General features: G+C 30.8%; 1 protein-coding gene across 10 annotated transcripts in view; it reads left to right on the top strand.

Annotated features, from left to right (window-relative positions):
- The window catches only part of LOC132730605 (nucleolysin TIAR-like), a 159,581-nt gene that overhangs the window by 48,766 nt on the left and 85,040 nt on the right, over nt 1-25,775 (top strand). Inside the window, exon 1 of one of the 10 annotated variants that reach the window (XM_060716562.1) lies at nt 12,457-13,646. The exons of 3 other annotated variants lie outside the window; for them this stretch is intronic. In XM_060716562.1, coding sequence (XP_060572545.1) covers nt 13,362-13,646 — 285 coding nt within the window. In that variant the 5' untranslated portion in view covers nt 12,457-13,361. Of the gene's footprint in view, nt 1-12,456; nt 13,647-25,775 lie in introns of those variants that run through there. 6 more of the 10 variants (XM_060716563.1, XM_060716567.1, XM_060716564.1 and 3 more) reach the window with 6 other exon arrangements.

Consider the following 25,775-nt stretch of genomic DNA (forward strand, 5'->3'; position numbering starts at 1 on the left):
GTAAAAACGCCAACATTTTACATATGCTGAATAAAAACAGTTTGCACATTTTGCACAACTGTTTCATTTGAGAATATTATTTTGTATACAAGAATTTAGGAAAAAACTTTCGGATAAGATTATGACCATATATCAGCTATAATATCAGACTAATAAAACCTTGTTAGCTGCCCGATAAAAACATGATAGCTGCCCAATGAAAACAGTATAGCTGCCGAGGGTTTTACTAGTTTGAAGTTGAACTAGAATTTTAATTTCAAGTGAAATTTAACATTTTGAGTTTATTACTGTCTGGTTATCAAAGTTACAAATTCCCGAAGATAACATATAATAGATACAGGTGTAAACTTTGAATTGATAAAAAAAAGAAAATAATGAAAAAGAGGAAACAAAAAAATATAATTAATGCTCAATGCATATTTTTACTATTATATTCACACTTGGTTTTATGAAATGTCATAGCAAATGAAGAAAATGATTGGGCAATTTTTGTGTGTTTGGCATTTACATGGTAGGAATGTCAGGGTAAAAATATGTGTGACATTACAACTAATTACACCAGATGTCTAAGTATGGTTGATTATAAAAGCTGTTGCATATCTCCATGTATAGTGTTAGTCATAAACGGTATAATTCATACATGATTCAGTCCTAAACGTATTGTCCAAAAATTGCAAATTAGTATAATTGCGGAATAATGACATGATTTTACACGGATCTATTTGTGGCTGGGCGACTTCATGTAATTACTATACAAAGTTTTTCCCTTTGTGTACGCTATAATTGAAAAGGAAAACGCACAATTACTACCATTAAAGCAAATACAATATTTATTGAAATAATGGTTTAAAGTATATATATTTGGAAAAAAAAATCAATGTAAAAAATGCAAAAACATATTATTGAGATGGATTTTGTTCCAATTAATGTAAAAAAAAATAAAAAAATAAGTTGATATAATATCAATTATAAGAATAAAACAAAATTTGATAATTATATTGCCAGTTAAAAGAACAAACACAGTAGATCAGTATTTTGCCAATTAAAAGTAAATTTGAATACTTACAATAGTATAATTACTATTTGTATAAAACAACAAACAATGAGATCCGCATCCTAGTTGAAAAAGTAACTCCTTAAACAATTGAAGTAAGGAATATTTCATAATTTCAAAATTATTTCATATCATTCTGTATGACTTTGTATTTTTGTTAAATAATAAATAGAAAAAAACACTGAATTGTTTTTATTATGATTTAATTACCCAGTGAGTGGATTCAGAAGGTGATTTTTTTTTAGGGCATTGATTCTGCTAGATTGGTGTCTGATATGGGGCAATAGTACATACATTCTGTAGATCAGAAAAATTGAAATGTTCTTAGAATAAGATATGTAGAAAAACTTTGTTATTACTTCATTGTTGCTCTCTGTTGTATTTATTTTTGTGTTAGTATCAAACTTTTTTATTTCTTTATTAGTCCCCTACCGGTTTAACCGGAGGGGACTTTAGGTTTACCCTCCGTCCGTCTGTCCGTCTGTCCGTCTGTCTGTCTGTCTGTCAGTCTGTCAGTCCGTCAGTCCGTCCGTCCACAAAACTGGATCCCGCGATAACGCAAAAAGTACTGAAAATATTTTTATGAAACTTGATATATGGATAGATGGCAGTATGGAGATTATGCACGTCTTTTTTTTTTCTTCCTATGTTGAAAATTCTGGTTGCTATGGCAACAAATAGTCTGAAAATATGGCAAATTTAACACATAAACTGGATCCAGTGATAACTCAAAAAGTACTGAAAATATTTTTATGAAACTTGAAATATGGGTAGATGGCAGTCTGGAGATTATGCACATCTTTTTCTTTTCTTCCTATGTTGAAAATTCTGGTTGCTATGGCAACAAATAGCCTGAATTTTAAGATTTCTGATTTAAATTTTTCAGCTTTTTCACTATATGTTCTTTATTTCTTAAGGTGTTTACTTCAAACTTTAAATATAAGTTTCTGGTCATCAACCACATCATATGTGACAAGGTTTATAACTCTAGCACAAAAATATCAGTATTACCTCCCTTGAACTTAGATTTTTTAGGGGAAAAAATGTTGTCTTTTTTGAAATAACTTCTTTATTTCCTAATGTATCTACTTCAAACTTCATATATATGTTTCTTATTATCACTCGACATTTTTGAGAAGGTTAAATACTCTAGCAAGACTATTTCCAGAATTATGTCCCCCTTGAACTTAGATTTTTTTCGAGAAACTGGTATTTTCACTCCAACTTCTTCATTCCTTATAGGATTTACTTTAAAATCCCACATCGTAATAATATGACAAGGTTGATAAACATAATTTCCTTACTAAGCATGGAAACTTAACACATTACTGTGATATAGACAAACTTATTTTATTATGTTTTGTGGTTGATATTTTCAAATACAGACTTCATCCTCAAATTCATTATAAATGGCAATACACAGGAGTGTATGACAATTAAAGAACTTTTTGAGGGACCGGTAGGGGACTACTGTATTGCCCGCAATACTATCAAATGCTTGTTATTTCTCTCCCTTGTTTTGTATTGTAGTCCTTTATCCTTGCTAGTGCACTTTTATAATATCTGCGAGATTAACAACGATGGAAAATGAGAAAACAAAAGGAAGTTTTTTTTAGTCTTGATGAAAGGGAGAAGGAAATTGAATCAATAGAATGGCTGAGCCTGTGACCAAAGTGTCAATTGGTTTTTATCGAGTGGAAATCATAATTCATTTGACATCCGTTGTATTGCCCATTAGTGGTGTGATACTGGTGGCTTTGGTGTTGCAAAAACATCGGACGTTTTCATTATTGAATTTTGCATCTTGTGTATAATAAACAGCATAGTTGATTCAGTGGAATGGGAACATGTCACTGTTGGTTCCATTACTCGCAAAATCTGAACTGATCAGATTTCATTTAATGTTGATATATTGTTGCTCTGTTCATAGGAAAGTTTTCTAATGCTTTCACTTAGGATTGGCCATTTGGCAAAATATTATTGCTGAAAATTTTTTCCACTCTAAAATTTTTATTCTCAACAAATTTTCAATTTTTTTTGTTAGCTGATAAACTCTTACACCTAAACTTTATACTCTTTTCCAAATATTTTACATAGTCTCAAAGTTTTTGGATGGATTAAAACTTCATGGTATGCAAACTTTCAAAAGCTGGTATGCAAACTGTATGCAAATGTCCAATACTTTATGCAAATGTCCAAAACTTTACACTTGCATTTGCTAGTTAATTGATTCAGCTATGACCATATATTATTTAGATAGCCTGTTGGTTGTATGTTAAATGCATGGAAGGTATTTTAAAATGGAGCCTATTAAATATAAGTAATCCAAAATGTTGGACTGATCATTTTAACTCTTTGTGCCTAGTTTGAAATGGATAGCTGCTCTTATTTTCTCAACCTGTATGTGATTGCATTCTAATACTGAATAGTTTAATAGTGGTGAAACAATATATCTCTATATTGCAATGCATTTTGTGGGGTGATACATAGCATGTAGGATACTGGATACTTTGATATTTTACTTTGTTTTTCATACAAAATGTACTTTAAAAGTACTTTTACTATTTGAAAGGCTGCATTCTTTTAAAAGTACAAACAACTTTAATTTTCTATGGTTTCATAAAATCTTTGGCCCGTTATAGTAATAAGGTGTTTAGATTTGGCTATAAGGTTAATGCTATTGTCTATGACCATCCATGACCAATCTGTTCCATATAAGGAGGTCAAGCAGATTTTCATAAAGTTTGGTTGTTCTGTGTTCGTGCAAATGACATAATTGAATAGCCATTGCCTTTAGAATGTTGTTGGGGTTCTAACTGGAAGGGGACTTGTGTATTGCTTGCAATTCTTTGATAATTGGTGGTGCACATATATTGTTTAAAATATTGTAAAAAAAAGTCTTTAAATGTTAAAAAAGTTAGAAATTAATGCATAAGATCCTTGTACATCCTTGAAGGGGGTAAACAAAATTCTTTTTAATTTTCGATCATATTAGATGCAGACGAAGAGGAATTAAGGTTTGAAATGATGCTTTTCAATTATGATTACATATATTGTAAGAAGTTATATTGAAGGAGACAACGTGAGTTCATATTGTGTGTGTTAGCACGACTAATCCCTCCTCTCTTTCAAACAAGGACATCTTCCTTAATTGCATATTGATTTATTTCAGCATTAGATTAGGGCTTTATATTCACGATTTTGTCCAATAAAATTTCCACAATGAATGCCATAGATCCGGAATTTCTGGAAAATCTAATTATCCTATGGGTTTAAAATCACTTCTTGTGCATGGCCAGATTATTGAATCTTAGTTGGTAAATTGCTGTCCCATGTCGACTTAAAAACATTTTCAGAATAATTGACCCTTTTCCGGATGAACACTATAGTATGAAATAATTTGATAATCGTGAAATACAACGGCTTGGCAAAAAAGTTCTAGTGATTTATAGTTTGTAATAAATCAGTGAAAAAACAATTGGTACGGGCGATTACGAGTTTTTGATAAATTAAAGAGAAGAAAGTTTTCTTGTGGGTTTTAAAATTCGAGGATGGATTCAATTATGGGTTTAATTTACACTGTAGAAATGGTCCCTTTACAGACATGTTTTGTTTTATTATGACGTATTTGTGAATAATGGCATATTATACGTTTGATTTTATGCTTTACTTAGATAAATTGCCCATCGAAGACCTGGGAAAGAACAAATAATTGAGAGAGAGTTGTGAAATGCTTAGAATGGGTCATATATTATGTGTACTTTTTCTCACTTGACAATGTTAATTTCTCTGAACAGCAATTCATCTGGTCATATTATATTTATTTTATTTTATTTTTTATTGTGGGAAAAAAAGCACACAAGTAGTCTTTATTATGTAACCGGCACCTGCCAATTAACGAGCGAACAGGCTCAATCAATTTTGCTATGTTAGGTGTTATTTAAGGATTCCATTCTTTTCTACATGTATTTTAATATTGTACCCAAGGAAGCTATAATTTGGAGAAATGATTTATTTAAGATTATTACAAAAAAATATATACCAGGACTTAAGAGTACACTGCTTAAGGAAGTGCCCTATACAATCTCCAAAAAATATTGAATGCATGGAAATTGTTCTTCCCATCCTGTGATTTACTTGTATTGTTAAAATGAACAGTCAAATCCAATTTACTGAAAACATTATGTCTGAAATTCGAAGTTTTACATAAACAAGTCTGGAACTGATTAACAATGGGTGTCTCAATGCTTTGAAAACCTTCAATTGTTATAGCTTGTTACTTGTTACATGCAGTTTGTTGCAAGAAGGTTAGAAAGATTAGTTATACAAGTTTGTATATAGGAGATAACCCTATAGCATTATCATTAGAAAATGAAATGCAGTTCTTGAATTAGGAGTTTATCTGCTCTTTATTCAATGGAGGAATAAAAGATGTGTATCTCGTCTTATAGAGCCATGATGCTTCTGTTTTATTGTTACTGAGGTATTAAGGGTTATTATAGAGGTCCTCAAGTGTTTTTCCTCAAGTATCTGGGGGCATTTCTCGAGTGATTTTATCTTTTCCTCGTAAGTTGTAGTTTTACTGGTTATGTGCAATGATTTTATGGTTGGAAATTTTAATTTTACCCTTCTCAAGATTCTCATTGTCGTGATGGTTATAATGATGCCTTTTCAAAACGTAATTGCTCTGATAGTTGTCTCCTGGCCTCTAGCGTTTAGTAGCTTGGATGTTGCTGCAAAGGGTTGAAGTTCCTGCCCTACATATGATATGTAATATATAAACAAAGTACTTCCTGATTCCTTTTATTTAGACTGCTATATCAACAGTAAGGGAATCGTGTGTAATTTCATTCAGAACTTCCTGATATATGTATTGCAGAACACTTTAAAGAATATGTTATAAAGTTCTTTTCAGATGCACACAAGCCTTTCCTCTTTATAGATCTTTATGATATTACCTTTGCCTGGTAAATAATTTTCCTATATTTTTATAATTTTTTCGTAGTTCTACAAATTTTGTTTCCTGTTTTTCACCTCTATATTGATGTTTCAAATTTTATAACATTATTCTTTTGCTTGATCTTGGTGAAGTATTGGGTAAAATTCCGTGTTAATTTATCTTTGGTGCTCTCAAATGCTTGTAATGAACTGTTGTTTTTCTGGAATGGATTTCCTCTACTTTTAAAAAAAAGAACCAGTAGAAGCCTTTGATGTGTTTGCAATTTATATGAGATATATAATGCATTTATATGAAAACGTGTCAATTTTCTTCCTGAATAGTGAGAAATAGGCATGTACCACTGCGGATACTAGAGAAAAGATGTTTTAATTAGAAAAAGTTCTGCATCAGTGGGCAAGGTGAAATTGAAAATCAGGGTATAAAAGGGTCATGTTTCTGGAGAAACATCAAGCAAGTCTTATATTATTGTTTAAAAATTTAAAAATCAACAGGTAGAATAGCATTATTTGCAGAAGCTGTCGATTGTGTCATTGAATTTATGTTATAGACTTGTATTTTATTGAAATTTAAATAATCTTCTACTAACTTTAGAGCTGTAACGGTCAATGTCGTAAAAATAAAAAGCTAATATTTTAGAGCCTAGCTTAACAGTGTTGATCTCTAGGTTTCTCAGTTATTTTTTAGTGCTTATAGTTAAAGTTATGTTAGTTATTAACTGGCAGCTGATATGGTATTATTACTGTCTTTGTTTTATTCTGAGTACAATGAAAATGGTATGTACAGAAAGTACATTAGCCAGATGTGATCTGGTTAAACAAAGGTACAGCATTGTGGAATAATTAAGTTCTTGATGTGCCATTATTGTCGGGAGTGCTCTTTAAAATTTCATGGTTTTCTTGTCAAAAGAGTGAAAATAACAGATTTTTTTTTATGCACAGAGTTGTAGCATTCATAGCTCCTCCTAGAATTGAGAGTGGGGAAATGTGACAATTTTATGAAGATTTTAGCTGCCCAGAGGGTTCGCTGTTTGAAGATTTGTTTCTCATGTCTATAGAGAAGAGGGGTCCCATGGGAGGAATAAAAGCATATGAAAATAGAAGAATAGTAATATCTGAGGCTAAGTCTATATCGATTTTGCATTTGCTTTGGCATTTTATGGAACATTTTGGCTTTTCAGACAAAGAATTAGATAGATAAAGTATTTTATGTGAATTGTAAACAATAGAGAAAAATGAGATAGTAAAGGCATACTTTATAAGCAATTTAAAAACAGTTTTACACTTGAAAGAATCATCATTGAAATTGTCTATTTTATGAAAATAGTTTCTTCTCACACAAACAGCTTTATGTATTATAGAATGCCTCCGTTTTAAACGGTTTATCTTGTTTATGGATTCTAAAATTTCTGGTGAATTTCTTGCTTCGCTTGATTTTATCCATTCCCTGTTTTATTGATGCGGAATTAACAGCTATTGCTATGCGTAAAAGCAAGTGCTGGCGTGTAGGGATTTTAATTATTCATGGTATAATTTGTCGAAGGTAGAGTCCCAGTGGAGGTGCCTCATAGTGGTAAAACAAGAGCCTTTACTGTCTCGTAGTGTTGACGATGCCTGTAACACTGTGTTGACAACGCACATAGAAAGTCAAAATTAATTGGCTTCATGATGAACTCCGTACAGCGTGACTGTTGAATAATAAATGTGTCCTTTTTTTCACCGATCATTCTCTCAACGGTTTCAAAGAGAACAAAAGTATTTTGTTTTTTTGGTTACAATTTCTGTGAAAGCACCCAATTGAAAACGATTTTATGATAAAAAGCAGTACAATAATTCTGACTTTGAATTTTTAATTGCTTATTACCATTATTAATTGCGTATAAAAGCCAGTTTCAGTGGCTGGTTTGGAAAAAAATAATTTTTTTGTGTGTTCTGGTTGCCTTTTCATTTATGATAAAGGAGCAGATTACAATAAATGGGTCTAAATATTATATTAATTATATTTTATGGATGCCTTTTTAACTTGGGATCAAGTGAAAGACAATAATATTGCCGGTGATCTATTTTAAATGGTTTATTTATGCTAAAATTATTTTCTATTTTAGGAATCCAAAATGTATTTGTCTAGTAAGTTATAGAGATTTGGACATGCTGAAAAAAAAGCCCCCAACCCACTTTATCACTTGCCTAAAAAAATATATTTTCACTAGTATATATACTGAAACACTTAAGCCAAAAAGAGGGGAAAAAGATTGACAATTTAGAGTCTCCACTTCAACATACATGAATTAGTATAATGAAAAACTAGTAACTTTTAATGTCATGGTGAAATGTGAAAGAAATGATTACCACATTAGATTGGGATAATATCCTTTCTTTCCGCAACAATTCCTTGAGTATCTGATTGGTATGGGGATTGCATGATGTCATTTTTCATCCCAATTTTCCCTGCTGACAAGTCTTTGAAAACTGCCGAATTAAAATCCGTGTCTCACACCATGTAGGCATTTGTTGGCAATACTTGACAGACTTTGGCGTAAAATGTTCATGGACACCAGGACTGTGTCCCAGTATAGCTTGATGAGATGTTTGCATGTTTGGTGTTTTGGACTGTCGACAGTTTTAATTTCGTCACAGAATAACACTATTACTCTTCTAACAAGACTTTTACAGGCTTGTTTAGATGTCTTTCATGGAAGAAATCTGGCAGCACGACACAATAGCTCGATGATTGCCACAAAAGAAAAGAAAAAAAAATAAAGAAAAGAAAAAGAAAGAAAAATCTCCTGCTGTTTTTTTCATTACGAAAACTACATTACCGTAATCATCTATTGGGATGTAATGAATTTGTGAATTAGAATCGCCAATAATGAAATTCAGTTAAACAGGTTTTAAATTTTTGTGATGCAACGAATTGAATTTAGAATTTATCTCTCTGTGATTGTCCGTTTTTATTAGGAGATGTTGGAAGAGTTTGATTAGAGGTCAGATATTGACATGTTTATTACCGATCAATGATTCGATTCAGCATGTACGTGCATTACCCCTCCAGCCACGTGTTCAATTTACATGACAAGGTTTAATGAACTGACCTGTTTAACTAGTTCAAATGACCTTACCTTAGACTCAGAATTCATTTCCTCTATAATTGAGCTCTATGTTCATTTTAGTAAGGCAGTCATATTAAATATTCAATTAAACAATGTGAATTAGATATTTCGAAACAAAACTATAATAGATTGAATTTGTAATTGAAAATTGTCGAAGAAAAAGGACAAAGATCCTAATCGTCAATTTAGGAATAGATCATGTAGAAGTTAAATTTAGAACAACTATTGAAATGTTAAACCATTGCAATTATGATTTACCTTTGCCAGTAGTTTTTTATTAAAAGTTAGGGGGGATTTGGGCCTGTCTTACAAAACCCTATGTACAGTCTGATCAAATTCAAGGAGTCTGTTTGCTGTTTGATTTATTAATTCTTTTCATATTAAAATGCTTCGCTTAAACAATGGCCACTTAAAAATTCAGAATTGTTCAAAGTTGAACTCTACAAAGTTGGACTTTAACACGATTGTAATGGTTCAATACTATTCTTCTCTGCCTTGACTTGACAAACATGCAAGAACATGCTAGGCAACGTTTTTTTTCTGTGATCCATTTATTTGATGATATGTACACGTTTATCAACAGATGACTAGATGGCTTGCTGAAATTTTAATATTTATTAATGCATTTTCCTAAAAGCTTGCCATTGTATCAATGTATGATCAAAGAAATGAACTTTTTTATTAATATATGTTTATTTGTCATATTTGCATTAAAAAAAAAAAGAAGAGAAAGTCATTGAACAGCATCGGGGAAAAATTGTGACATTATACGGTTGAACTAGGCACGGTATTATGTTGGTAAATAGATACAATTGATAAAAAAACCGAGCCACAATGATTATTTCCATATAATCTGACTATACAATATGATGGCGGAACTCTACAAAACTCGTAACAAAAGCGAGTACATTTTCCCTAATTGAAAAGCAAATATTGTGTTTGAAATATTCATCAGGTCGCCAGCATCTGGATATGCATATTTCTTTCTGGTTGTTGTTAAAAAAAAAATCTAAACAAAAAGAACAAAAAAAAAAATCTAAATAAAAACCAAACAGCTTGTATAAGTAGTCACAGAACTAATTGGCAAAATTGTGTTCATGCTGAGAGTTGTTGATTTTTGTTTAAGGATGTTTAATTGTTATGAATTTGACTTTGGTTGGCTGTTTGCAACATTTAGTTATACACTGAGTTCTTCTTTTATGAATGAAAAAAAAAACAACAAAAAACAACAGAACTTTGTTTTTTTTTATTGCTGTATGTAAATAAAATTTAATAAAAATATTTTTTTTGGCTTTTGACTAATATGAATCCAGCAAGATAAACTTCATGGCAAGATTACAAGAATCCCTCATATAATGAAAATAATAAAACAAAAAAACATGTATTTTTGGGAGAGGGGGAGTTAAGGGGGTTTAAAAGAGGGGATACATACTGTTTCAGACAAATTACTGTTTCTTTTCATTTCTTCCGTTTTGTAATGGACACTTGACCTTTGCAATTTAGTATGAGAATTTTTCCTGATATTCCCAAATTTCATAAATGATTGTGAAAGATTTAAATCAGAATGAGTGTATGCTTACTTAAACTTATCAATTTTCTGTCTATATTTCTGTCATTTCTGCTACAGAATTTACTGTATTCCATGCATTACTCAAGAAAGGCATAAATATATTTTCTCTTGGCTTAATAGCAAATATCATTGTCTCGTTTGTTAGGACATATTTGGTCATAGCACTGCGGGTTATTCCCTGGAGCTAACCATATACCTTGTCTTGTCACATAGGACGACCGCAAGCATTTCTTATTGACCAGCGTCTAGCCTTAACTACGGCAGGAAATTGTTCCATTTCATCTAAATAATCAAATTTTTGCGCTGTAAAGGCTGTAACATTGTGTTGAAATCACCAGAAGGTCAGATATTTACTGATGCCAATTCCATCTAATAAACCATTCGGAAACACACAAAAAATGTGAAAATTGAAAATACGGTATTTGTAGAAACTACTTCGTTATCTGGAAGGAAAAAAAAATCTCGTTTGGCATGACATTCTTCATGTTGGTGTCATGACAATGGCTTCATGTTAAAATGTTGTCTTCAGTCTGTTGGAAATACAAAAAAAATGTGTTTTTTGAAAAATTTGTTTTGCAAGGAAGACTTGTGTTAATTACTCATTTAGCCATGCATTTGTTTAGCTAAGTCCCCTACTTTAAATGACTCATCTGTGGACATGAACAAATCTGATTTGAATATTATTATTGAAATTCTATCAGGATTTTGTTAATTTCTCTTAATTTATTAACAGAATAGAAATCGTTTTAAGTTTTCTTTTGTTCTTTATTGTTTTCTGTATATTTTTTTAATACCATTATTATTTTCTGTAATTTTTTTTTGTACTTTTATTGTTTTCTTTTCCCCCCAAGCTTTATATTTTCTTAAATATTGAGAATAATTTAAAGCCAAAGAATAGTTAATTTGAACATAATGAAAATGCTTGGTATAGAAATAAAGGTTTATCTAGGCAATATCAGTAAGAATGCAGATGTCTTGCTATTCCTTTCGGCGAAAATCGTGTCAGTGATTTCCAGTTAAATGACATTATATTTAGAGAAAGTCTTCGAGAAGAATACTGTCTTCTGAGAGCAGATGATACTAGTCAAAAGCAATTAAGAAATAAGTCAATATTGTCACATAATACCATCTTGAACACGAATTCCCGAACTAGAGATGTATCTCAAACATTTACCTAGGGGGATTAAATTCATTTTAAAGTTTTTAATCTTTTCCTGATATGTGTAGAGAAGTACTCAGCCTTTTGAAGCACAAAGTCGTTTTATAATAGATTTCATGTCATCGAGGTTGTTTGAACCGTTAAGTAAAGAATTCCCAAGCCCTAATTTACATATGAAAGGTATTATGGGTAAATCGCAAGTTTGATTTGATGCAAATGATGATTATGTTTGGTTAGATGTGCATGATTGAATGTACACTCGTCAAAAAATTTCGACCACGCTGATTTGTCATAAGTTTGGGTCTGAATACATGATTGATCTTGAGGAAATTGTACAATATAAAGTGATAGGTACCCCTGAGGCTGTGCTGTCATTTTACTAATTTAACTAATTCAACTTGTTCACTTATGGGGTTAACTTAATTACCACCTTGTTGCCTTGTGGTCATTGATTGTATGGAAACACTTTTACATGTCTCTTCGACAGCTGACACTAGAAATTTTCATATTGGATATTTTCTCATATTTTACACGAGTTTCAAATGTTTCTGAATAATTTATAAAAATATATGGATTTTTAGAAAGTTGATATATCGCTGAGAGTTTATAGTTTGTAGAGTTATCAAAGCGTGTGTCATAATTGCTGATTTCAGTTTTCCATTGTTGAAGTGACCATGAATAAAATATAATTGCTGCCATTTGGTAGACTGAAAAAAAAAATCAACAGCGACTGTATAGAATGCGGACAGGATAATTACCCCTATGATTGTCCCGTTTGAAGCACTATTTGGCAATACGCTCATTTAAAATAGTTAAACATAGTTAACGGTTGTTATTTGTAAAGGTCATATGAATTGATGAGAGTTTCAACAGTATTATCGCTACACGTTTCCTAACTTGTAATTGGATGGTATTCTGTCACCGCTACTTCTTGTTTCTGATGAACAGAGAGACAATCACATAAAACATTCCGTCAGAGAAAAGAAAAGGACTTTTATATGAATGAAAAAAAAATAATACCCAGCGTAGATTACTCACTGGCTTAATACCATTGTGCTTTAGTGGAGCAAGATTTATTGAGTCGTTACATGTGTTCTATTCGTATCGGATGTGCTGTTACTCCATGTAGAAGTGTGTGCGAATTGACAGTGCATGACACCATTAGAAAGAATAGAAATTTATTGAACGACACAGTCCCCAAGGTAAGAGCTAACAACCAGATTGTATATCATCTATAGGCGGGCCATATTCCACACAACGGTGACAAAGTGTGTAAAAAATTCATAGTTCATTTCCTCGTAGAATTCTCTTTCTAGGAGACATTTATTCGCTTCATACCATTTTGCTATAGGCAATTGGAATATATGTCTCACTCTGACAGATTTTAAGTGACATACATGTCTGTGATTGTAATTTGATTTAAAAAGCAACACTCACTGTAGTGGTTATAAAAGAAGAGATTGCATTCAGTTTAATGAACGAGACGGAGTATTTTCCGTCCCATTGTTATCCATGATTGAAGCACAGAGTTTGGATTTACTGACTGAGCCGTTGATTATCCCATCACCCGCCATTCAGTCAGTTCACAAGTTTGCCGCTGCTCCGTCTACCGCATTAACTATCAATACCGGACTATCAGGACTCGGAACTTCCCCTCTTTACGCTGCACCAGCACCAACTCTTAAGGCAGTTTCTACTGTACCGACATCGACAAGGCGGTTTCTCGGACCAGGACTCACAAGGATGCATCCATACTATTACGTTCAATACGTTCCGTTGGACCTTAAGCAGAATATGGTAGGTAGAGTCTTAGCTATTTTGTGCTAGAGTTCATTATTTAGTATATATATATTTGTTCATTGGTAACTAATATGTTTTACTTTTCAGAAATACCTTTTATCGTTATTGTTTTAATTTGTGGGTGATAGAATTTATATAAATGTGAAGTATAACAGCTGTTTATACATTGTATGAGAAACAACTTCATTTTGTATCTATATCATTATTATTATCATTAACATTCAATGTTTTTTATAATATACATTAAAGAAATAAAACGTGAGTGAATGTCTAGAGACAGCTGTTAAAGATGGTGTTTACTATATAATTTGTGCGATCACTTCCTTCATTGTACAATGATAAATCGCCACAGGCATTATTGTTATTATATCTAAAAGCCTATATAATTACTGGACAATTTAGATATTGAAAACTAGATAAGATGTTTAATAACATCAGTTCTGTTAAAATCATTCTTCTCCAATGAATTGGAAGTGATCCTTCTCAAGATGATTTTTCTCCCTCCCACTGTTATATTGAAATGTTCCTAGACATATTTATTGCTCATATTTATTCATCAAAACATTAAATTGACCTGGAATAAAAATCTTGATATATATTGTAATTGCAGGGATGATATTGAAATCTATGAAATATACATGAAATATGATATTGTTTCCATGTAGGAAATATATTCAAAATAGCGTGAGATGATGTAAATTAGAAGTTTTAATTAGAAAACGTTTATATGTTAATTTTGAAATTCTGGTACTACATTGTTTTCTCCATGTTGTTATTTGCTGATGACTTATAAACTAAACAAAAATGTTTTTATTTTATATTTATAACTTCATGTATACATCTGTATCAAATGTGGCAATTAGTGATTTACAATAACATTTATACATGTATTCGGAGAAGAGCATATGAACAAGCTTTGGGTACTACATATATTTATTGCTTTAATTTTCATTGTAGAACATTTAGTGAGAGGTATGTACCCCCATGCAAAGTAATTATAAATTACATTGTAACTCATTTTGAAACCTCGATTGTCGTAGAAGTTTAATATTGTTAACAAAAAACAAAAAGTGCCTAGAAATAACAGGATTGCCTTAAAACTAATAAAAAATCTCACCTATTCACTTTCTTAAACAGAATGATTTTCAGAATAAACAGATTCAAATAAAAAGTTTAACAATAAGTTGAAAACTTTGTATTCTCAGATTAGGAAAATGTATATTTCTGTAACGTACCTGTGCATATTGGCTTTTTTTACGTTTGATCACAATTATTACGATTACCTTTTTGACTGTCTTTATTGAAATATGATATTGAAAATGACTTCATGTCATGTATTTAATTTTAAATGTATTGCAAAATGAAAAGTATATAATGTTTCTTTCAATGGAAACAATAAAGAATTTCACAATCTGCAGTTAAGATGACTTTGCAATTCTTCGTTTCCAGTCCTTTGTTCAAGTCATGTTGGAGAGAGTAGTGTCAATTTTTTTTACAAAGGCAAATAAGGAAAATTTAAACTAATACAAATATTGTCTGTAAACTTGCATGATTAAAAGAGAATGATGAAACTTGATTGAAACAAATTGATAATAAAATATAGATGCTGCCATCCTACTTTTCCAATTATCTGCCCCTGTAAGTCATGTCTGTTTTGCGTTCTAAGATTATTTTAAAGAGTAGATAATTCAATATTTTGTCAAGTAATGCTTTATATGATTTCAAATTTCAAATGTTGGTTTATTTTGTGTTATGCCATGGTTCAAATTTTTGCCAAAACTCTTGTTTGGCAGATTTTATTCTTAAGTTGCCTATGAGTTATGCACTATTTTTGAAGAAAATTTTAGTAATGTATACTCATTAAAGCATACCAAAACACAGATTACACAAAATTTCGTTAACTTGTCAGCATGACTGAAAATGAAATGACAGATAATAAATTTAAGTTAAATAAAGTATTGATGTAATTGATTTTAGGTTGTCTGCTATTTAAAACGAGCAAAAAGAAACCCATTTTCAAGGGCAGATAACTTAAAAAAGTAGGGTAATGACCTCAGCAGTTTAGTTTTAATCATGATTCCCTTTAATCTGGCAAAGTTTTGGAAATCTTTCTTGGGAAGTTTAATTTCTTCTTTGACCTTTTTTAAAATACCCTTACTCTTAGAAATGTCTCTGTTTCAATGAATTGATCATTATCATCGGTAGCAATTTTTGAAACATTTGTTAGTTAGTATAATTGCAGTTTTTAAGGCAAATAGGTGTCTTTCAATTTAAATGATGGTGTTTGTTAAATCATAACAAAAGTTGTGGAATTGTTGTCTTTCATTCTTTGGGTGTTTTGCACATTATTTCATTTGAATGTTTGAAAGGGTAGTAAAGATATACATATAGGTATACAAATATAAATGTAGTGTCACAGAAAGTGTACCATTTACTTAGTTTTCTACCATGGAGACAAAATATCCAAACAAACATTTAGAATGATGAATAATAAATATCTCAGCTTTAATGAAATATGTTACAGACACTGGAATTGTGTTTAGTTTTTTTCCCTTTAAAAGATGATAAAAATGTAATACATACAAGCTGTATTATCTAGTAGAGTAATAAATTGAATTATATCATTGAAATAATAAAGATAAAATTATGATAAGTGAATTTCAGTGTTTTACAACTGTCAGAAGTCTTCCAATTTTATATTTAACTGTACAGAAATGCTTCAAGATTTAAAAAAAAAAAAAATTTTTAACTTTCACTCACAAATTGTTTTGGAATTTTTTAGCCCTTCATTACAAGATTAGTTTGAATTCTTTCTACGGTGGTTTTACATTATACCTTGGCAATAAAATATGAAAGAACAATGTTATTATGATGGGTCCTACTCAAAACCTCTAATGTCTTTTTGATAATCAGATATGTGACTTGAGTCATGGTAAATTAACTTAATTTTAAATCCAAAAAAGTTGGTAACCGTTATTGTGTAAGCTTTTTAAAAGTGCAAAGTTCTATTTAATAGTATTTTATGTTATATAATGTATTTTCTCTGCATAATAATAATAATAACCACTCTAATAAGGGGTTTGTAATGTAGCTAAATACTTGGTTGAAATGTTTTGAAATCTTTATATTAAGCATTGTTTCTACATTGTATACATGACATTTTTGTTACCTAGGTATTTAAGAACCACTTACATGATTGGCAATAATATTTTCCCCAGATAGTATTCACGTCATGATAGGTGTTTCAAGTTTTATCCATCAGAAGCATTTTAATGGGGGATGTTTTAAGAAACCATGGCTCTAATTCTCAGTAGAGTATCTAAGAAGACTATGGATGTGTTGCATTGTCTTTTAGAGAGGAAAAAACTAGTTAAAGGTCTCTCACTTGATTTTGAGTGATATTATGCTTGCAAATACTGTTATTATAAACCTGACATAAAATTCCCAATTTGACTCATTTCACAAAGAAAAAATTCCCAATTTGGTACTTTACTAAATCAAATATTCCAAATTCAATAGATACAGGACCCATTCCCAATCAAGTGCAAAAAAATAGCTGGTTGAATAGAGTCTGGTCAGACTGTCAGGATGTGTGTGCTGGCCTAGCTTCCTACTGGTGGCAAAGGCTTATCATTTAAGGTTCTGGCATGGGAAAGGTTTAGATATAAGACTGATTTGTGGGTTTTGGACAAAACAGATATTTATATTTTAGAAGAAAAAAAACTAGGTGAGAGACATATGTAGTTTTCTGTTTTGAATGCTACAATTACAAAAAGTAATTTATAAATTTTAAGCTACAATTACAAAAACGAAATTATAATGAATTTGTCAAGATACACAAGAAACAAACCCGAGTGTCTATGTGGATACACAAAAGACATTATCTAAGATAGATCTTGTAACAATAATTGCCAAACTTAAACTAATATTACCAAATTCCAGAGAGTAGGGGACAAGTTTGATTAGCAGTAATTTTTCGGCAAAGACGTGTATGTCAACAGAGTATAAAAAATTAGATTAACAAATATTTGAAGATTAAGAATTCATGATTGTTTTTGATTGAGAAAAACTTGGATACGTGAAGAAAGATGACATTACTTGTCTGTTAACGGGCGGACGAATGTTTGCGAGCCCTCCAAAAACTAGACCTGTTCAAATATCGTCTGAGTAATTTGTAAAGAAAGAAACCATCAGATTAGTCCGATATTACATGTACGGAAAAGATAATAAGATTTATGTCAATATTAACTAATAAGTGTGGTTTTCAGATTTATTATATGTTTAAACATGTTAATTCGCCTCGAGGGTAGAATCTACATTGTTAACCAAGAACTATTTGCCGAAATTACGTCTTGTATTAATGAGCGAAATTCTGTGTTTATTTTGACTTAACAAATTTATCACCCCCATGTTGTTTCAGTCTTAATGATGTAATTAGTTACTTCATATTATGAAATCCTGCGATAAGTATCCTCCTATTTAAGGTCAGACTGCGCATTATATATTAATTCTAGGTGGCCAACTACAATCTTCTTTAATAATTTCAGTCCATCTTCAAGTTGGATGGAGAGAAAAAAGAGAAGAGATTGTGGTAGATCTTCATAAAAATTCAGTAATATTATATAAATCTTCAATAGCCTTGAATAAAACTTCAAAAATCTAAAAAACAAAAAAAAACTTTAAAAATCTAAAAAAAAAAATTAAAAAATCTTTAAAAAATCTCAAATAAAACTTCAATAATCTTGAATAAAACTGATAATCTGGAATAAAACTTAAATAATCTGAAATAAAACTAAAATTTTCTTCAATAAAACTAAAATAATCTTGAATAAAACTATGAAATAATCTGGAATAAAACTTTAATAATCTAAAATAATGCTGTAAAATAAAATAAAAAAGAAATGTAACTTTTTAAAAAGTTTTTCTTTCTCTTTTTTGCATGGCCTGCTTCAAAATGTCATATTTTTGGTCCAAAGATCCTTTGTTTTCCTATGAATGAAAAATCAAAAATTTTAGAACTGTCCTTTTCATCTGATTCAAATTTCAGAAGTTTTAATGTTTGCATAGCAGACAAACAATCTAAACTGCTATTCATTGTTTGAAAACAAAAATTTTGTCAACAAATTTAGTTTATTTTCCATCTTCCTACTCTCCCTGGAGTGGCTGATTTTTGTAAATGTCCCGGCTTCTATTTTTGGAACTGTGAATTGTTCATTTTTTGGGGGGATATCAAGATGAAAATTTTAAAGTTGGTCAGTAAAAATTTGAGATTAGTTGGACTGTACAGGCCCTGCTCTATAATGGTAATGGTAGGAAAGGCTTAATACTTTGTTTTTCAGTAGGGTAAGAGTTATATGGGATGAAGAAATAACAGCGGGCAAAAAGAAATAAAAAGTAATTAGTAATGATGTAAGTAAAAATCAATGACATAATGTTAAATTTTTTATCAAAGTTAAATCCCTGTACATGTATATGTTAACTATTTGAATCCCTGCAGAATTTTTTTGACTTGAATTATCTTGTTAAACTTAAAATTTAAAATTGCAAAATTTCTTTTGAAACTTTTTTAAAACAATTTTCTATACATGAAAGTTTTTTGAGTCACGCAAGATAGTGACTTTTTGCTTTCTACATTAGTAACAATAATTACGGGTATTTTCTACCCTAATTGAATGGTCACATTACAGATTTTCTTAAAAAATTGTCAATTTTTCGTCAGTTTTGGATAATTAACCTTAATAAGGTATGTTATTTAAAAAAATATTTTGGTACTTAAAACTGCATGGGGCCCAGACTTGTTAAAAAAAAGTTATATTTATTAACACTTGTTGAAAAGCGTGGTAATTTGTGTTTGTATAAAAGAAATTATCTTGCCTTAAAGCACGTAATATCTTCAACTTAACCATAAATAATCTGTCGCTCTACAAAATCTATAATTGCCATGTATTCACCATAGAGTTTTTGTTGCTTAATTATGACTTTTGTATGTTTAAAATTTGAATCATCAAATGTTAAACAAAGCTTCGATTTAAGCTTAGATACAGCATTGTAAGTTTAACAAAGGAAATTCCCTAGTGAAACCTTGTACCAAAACTATATGGGTTTTTATGATTATTTACATTCCTCTATACATTGTCATTGTCATGGAATCGAAGCTTCGTTCTCCGTTGAACAAATGAATTTTTTGTAATATGGTTGTCAGAACGCATAAATAAATGTTAGAAGTGATCGTTGTTCATAATGGGGGTATACAATTGTTTTGTTCATCCAATTATCGGGTTTCTTTTTATGTTTGCACAATTTTATCTTGCCGAGAATTTATTAAAGTTTGGTTGGAATCTGGATATTAGGGCTTTGTTCTATAAAAAAAAAAAAGAAAAAAAAGAATGAGGTTCATTATATGTATTTGCCTCATTGTGAACATGTTTCTGCCTGTCTCATAATTATTTTAGTTTATACATGCTTTGTCATTTGAGAGTAGAATAAACTTAATGATAACAGCATGGTATCATATAACTTCATAGTTATTCCAGAGTGAAGGTTTTCATTTATGAAAATAAAGAGAAAAATCTTAAAACATTTTCCTTCATTAAGAAAAGTTTACAAGTATTTCTTTATTTTTTGATAAATTAGCAAATAGTTAAGTTAGAAAGTTAATTGGACCTTTCATATATTTACCAAAGTCTTATTTTCCACTTGAGTAATACCAAGGATTTGTATTCCAGTAACTTGATCTCATTCAGATATTTTTTGACGACTGAAAAACTGCCGAGTCATCTAATTCTTGGCAATGCATCAACAGAAAGAAAGAAGTTAACAATGATTTTATCTAAATAATATTGTGTCTTGGATTTTGAAAATAGAAAAATAGAACAAAATCATAAATAGAAATGATAGTATTAGTCTTTTTATTGTTTGAAGTTTTGTGCTGATACAGCATTTTGTATTTTGTCAAATATTTTGTTCTGTATTCAAAGAAACACTAGCTGACAGCTTTGTTTAGGATTCTCCATGGATTTCTAAGATTGAAGAACAATGACATGCAAAAAATGAAAATGCTCCTATAAAACAGAATAAAGCACCGGGCATTTGAGGTTCTTAAGTAATCAAAAATTTTAAAATGAACAAAGTTCGTTAACTGTTTTATAGGGGAGGTTTTTTTTTCCAGCCTGATATTAACAAGGATTTGAGGTATTAAGATCGGTACTGGGAACTGCAATGCATTATTTCATGGCAAAAATTCATCAATTCCATTTGCTCCAGTCATACTGTTGTTGAAATTCCATTAAATATTAACGACATCCCTGTATGTTCGATTTCTGGTTATGTGTAAGAGAACACATTGTTACGTGGCTGTTTCTCACCCTCAAAGTGAAATATGGGTCTCTAAGGAAAATCCGCACACGTTTTTTTTTTATAAAATTGTTTTCTGGTTACTTCGGTGAGGTAAAGCAAGACCTGTAGACAGTGTACCTTAAGTTGACATGATTTTTGATACCAAGGCAAAGTTGAGGAAAAACCTTTTTGTAAGTGAACTGGGTCATCATTATTTCTGATACCTTTAATTACGAAGTTCAGGAAAACCTGTGAAAGGCGTACCATTTTGATGAGACTCTTACTGATCTCAAAATTAAATTCTAGTCATCAATTTTCATACAAATTTACAAAACGAGAGTACCTTTAATAGTAATATTTCATCTCAAGTCCAGCAGACGCTATCAACTAAGTGTTAAAATGACACGTTACGTGTTAACTTGGCTCAGATAGAAGTTGCTATTTTGAATTTATCACTTTTTACAAGGTTTATCCAAAGGTAATGAAGAAAAATTTGTAACTTTTGGTTCTTTCTTCTTGTTTTCTAACAATATTTTATTCAAGATTAATAAAATTAATTTATTGTGCAGGGACAATGATTTTGTTGTTATATGGAATTGACTGGAGGAAATCACTCTCAAATGAAAATATCTGTTTCCTATCACTATTGGGAATGTAACAAACTCATCAATACACAGTTATATGTCTCTGTTTTGTCACTTCTTGGATTACATAAGTTTTGATAATTAATTTTATGTTATGCACCCTTCCCTGCACAAAATTATATGAAAGAACTATCTGTAAAATTAAATTAGATATATGTATTTTGGAGACTGCTATAGAAACCATTTATTTTCTCATATATCGGTTAAATGAACTGACATTAGAGGTCCCATCATATTGTTATATCAATGTTAATGTATTTATAGCTCCTTGAAATTTCCAGAGGAGAAAAAATTAATTGTGTAAGAAATATGAAAGAGCAAAGAATTTGCACCTTCCTTAAAAAAGAATAAAAAGCCATGAAAAACCAACAACAACGAAAAGGAAATGTTCGCACGCAAACATGCTGTTAAGTTTATATGATGTAGGTCTGTTACTTAATTCCATGTAGAAAGCTTTATTTAACTTCTGTTCACCAGGATAGGACATTTTGAGAATATACCAGACTTGCAAGCAAGTGTACTCCTGCCTTATATCACCAAATATTGTAAACATTACGTCCCGAGTGGTTTCAACTGACTGTGTAGACACAAGATGACTACGTGTAGTTACAAGACGACTCTGCTCTGAACATTATTGTGCAATATTTGTAACAGAAAGTGATCCTTTTGACAAGAATATCTCTTTTTCAGTAGACAGACATGTAAAAATTTTGTCTTTTACCATTTGCTTATCTATTTGAAGTACAATGTTGTATTCCCATTCTTGTTCGGGGAAAAATGTTAAAATTTCTTATTGAATTACCAGGCAACTGGCTTGTGCATTGATGGTCCAGAATAAATAATGATCCCATTATCATTGGCGAAGCCGCATCCCAGGGGGGATGTGTCGCCATACAAGTAAGAGTCTACCTCGCATTTTACAGGCATCATCGTGGAAACAATGTCATTTCGAATATTCAAGACTTTGAAATGTATTTTTGACATGGCTTTTAACTGCATAATGTTGTAATGTTTACTACAGCTTTTAGATTGAGATTGGAAATATCAAACTTGACGGCTACTTTATTCAATATGCAAGCTTTACGTTCTTTTTACCAGAATACCATTTTATAGATGCATATTTATATTTCCAGATGCATTTATACGTAAAATATTTTAAGTACTTATCGGTTATTTTCGAGTATTTATCAATAACCTAGAAATACTATCTAGGGATGATTTTATGATAACTTTTTTATGCATTTAGACAATAATATTACAGCTAGCATTAAGTGAAACAATGTAACAGCATAACCCATAGGAAATAATGATAATGATAAGAATCGCGAGGGTTCTGATTCTAGACAGATATTCATACAAAGTCGACCATTCTGAGAAGAAAGTAAAATAGTTTATAGGACCATATATAAGTCGAACTTTGGTCACAGTCTGACATATCTGATAAAAATTGTGTAATAAATAAAATATTTGTTTATTTGTTTTGTGTCATGTAGGGGTTTCATGGGGGATTGCAACTTTATTTCAATCATTTACTTACTGGTAATTACTTAAACCATTACCATTTGCTTATAATTGTATAATGAACTTACATGTTTGTAATGTCAGTATCAAAAATATTGAAATTCATGTTAATAATGATTTGAGGTTCATTTAATTTGTAACAGTCCATTTGATTTTTTTTTAATTTCAAAATACAAAAAATTGATGCACCAACAGAAAGGAGCCTGGATGCACTGCATGTGCAAACTTTTCCTGGCTCAATACTGGTGGCAAAGGCTAATTACTTCCCTTTCCAGCAGGTTGGGGGTTTTCTGTAATGAATTAAATTTTTTGATGTTTTGGGATTCAATTGTTGAAAGTATTATTCAAGAATTCATTTTCATTCAGATGACTTGATAATTTTGAATTAGTCTACATGTATAGATATTTAGTGTGATAAGTTTGAATGTAACAGCTTTGTGAAAGGTAATAATGATTTTCACTGTATTATTCTAAATTAGGTGACATCTGTAGGTCCTCTTAATAATCATACCAGTAAATTGTTCTTTGTATCTGAATAGAGTCTTTGACCTTGAACTCATAACTTATTGGAAACAGAAGTGATTACCCTTTGTCACCAGCACAGAGCCAGGTGAGCAGTGCAGTCTGATCAAGCTCTACTGTTGGTAGCCCAAAGTTTTGTATTTTGATGCCCAAACTCCTTTTCCCTATAGAAATTTGGGCAAATCCATAGTACAAATTCACCAGGTTAAGTAAGTAAAATTTTACCGTCTAGACAACTTTGCAAATGTGAGTATTACCTAAATGATATCATCTTCTCTCAATAATTAATTTGTAAACTTTGGTCATGCTATCAAAATTAGACTAGTAATAGGTCTTTGAAGAGAAGTAAGTTGGTCTTATCCTATAAATGTTTTTGCATTAATGTTTCATGTGAAGCAGTTATAGAGAAGGTGAGTGTATCTGCAGAAAGATGTCGGATGTCGATGTGTACAATTAAGTACCGTCTATAGGGTCATCTAGGGACTTTCCCCTGCCGTCTATAGCTTGATAATAGCATTATTACTTTTAAAGCCACTTATTATATATCTTTATCCTCCAGTTTTCACATCTACGCAGTCTTAATGCCCTACTACCACTAATTTATTGTTTTTCTTGTGGTGAGGGGAAAAAATATATTGGGGGATTGGTAGCATTATAAAATGACCATTTAATTCATCAGATCATTTGTTATAATGGTATTTTTAAAATGCTACATGTTTGTAATGTTGCTTTTCATCGGATAATCGTGACGTTTATATAATTTTATATACACATCTGTGGTCAATTTATGAAGAAATCTCACTTTTTTTTCCTAAAAAAAAAATGATGCTTGCTGTATTATGAATTCATTATAAAGATTTCAGACAAGATATATGGCCATACATATAAACAATTGTTTGCAATATATATCTGAACAGCCATTTATATAGGGCCATATAACCTGTCAAAAATCTGTATATCTTATAATATAATCCTGCCTTGTTATTGGTATTGTAAGTTTTAGATTTCAGTGTTTTCAACAAATTTGAAAATTTTCTTGGTCACAAGTATACCATTTAAAGTAATATGTTATAAAATATACAAATAGCCTTCAGGGCTTGATCATAAGTTATAAATCTGTCAATGTTATATTGATTAAATAGACCTAGAGATATAATTCTTTAAATGATTCTGGCTTTAATCATATAATATTGTGATTTAATATGTCTCATAGGCTAGGGATAAGTGTCAATGTTAATGAATAAAGAAGCAGATATTAACCATCAAATCATAGAGACAGAAATTACAAATTAAATTTTAATGATTTATTGTAATAACTAATCATGCCAGTTCCAGTGATATGAACAGAATGTATATAAATGTCATATAAGCAATAGGCTCTGTAACTTGAGTAGTACTCAAGGGGCCATAACTCTAGCATGTTTATGACATCAAATAGTCAGTAGCAGGCATAGATAAATAATAAATGGACCATAACTTGAGCATGTTTCAACACCAATGAACAATGGGCCATAACTCTAGCATGTATATGATATCAAATAATAGTAGGCATAGATGAATAATAAATGGACCACAACTACAGCTTGTTTCAACACCATTGAACAATGGATCATAACTAGCATGTATATAACATCAAATAAAAGATGGGCCATAACTCTAGCATGTATAAACATCATACAAATAATAGTCTATACATGAACATCAAATAAAGGCCTTAATAATGAAATGTTGTTTAATTACCTTTTTAGTGATACATAAAACACAAACAGAAAGCTGAATTTTATCAGTATAAAACCTTGTAAATATCACAGAATTATTACTAAATTGTAAAAGTACTGCCGCACAAAATTGGCTTTTCAATATTTCTTTCATTTCCTGTTTCAAATATTTTTCTCTCTTATTTCGGTCTGACCTTTTTCTCTTGGTGTTATAGACGGGGAAATCATACACTCGTATAAAACGGTCTCAACTCGCAATTACGGCTGGTAAATACGTTGTAATGGTGGAAATTACTTTAGATATACATCAAATCTTCATCGTATATGGAACTCCCATTTAACAGTCATAAATTGAGTCCGAATAGTGAGTGAGTGGCGCCAAAAAA

This window comes from Ruditapes philippinarum, unplaced genomic scaffold (assembly GCF_026571515.1).
Source record: "Ruditapes philippinarum isolate M1 unplaced genomic scaffold, ASM2657151v2 ctg1527_1_1_1_1, whole genome shotgun sequence".
Taxonomy (NCBI): Eukaryota; Metazoa; Mollusca; class Bivalvia; order Venerida; family Veneridae; genus Ruditapes; species Ruditapes philippinarum.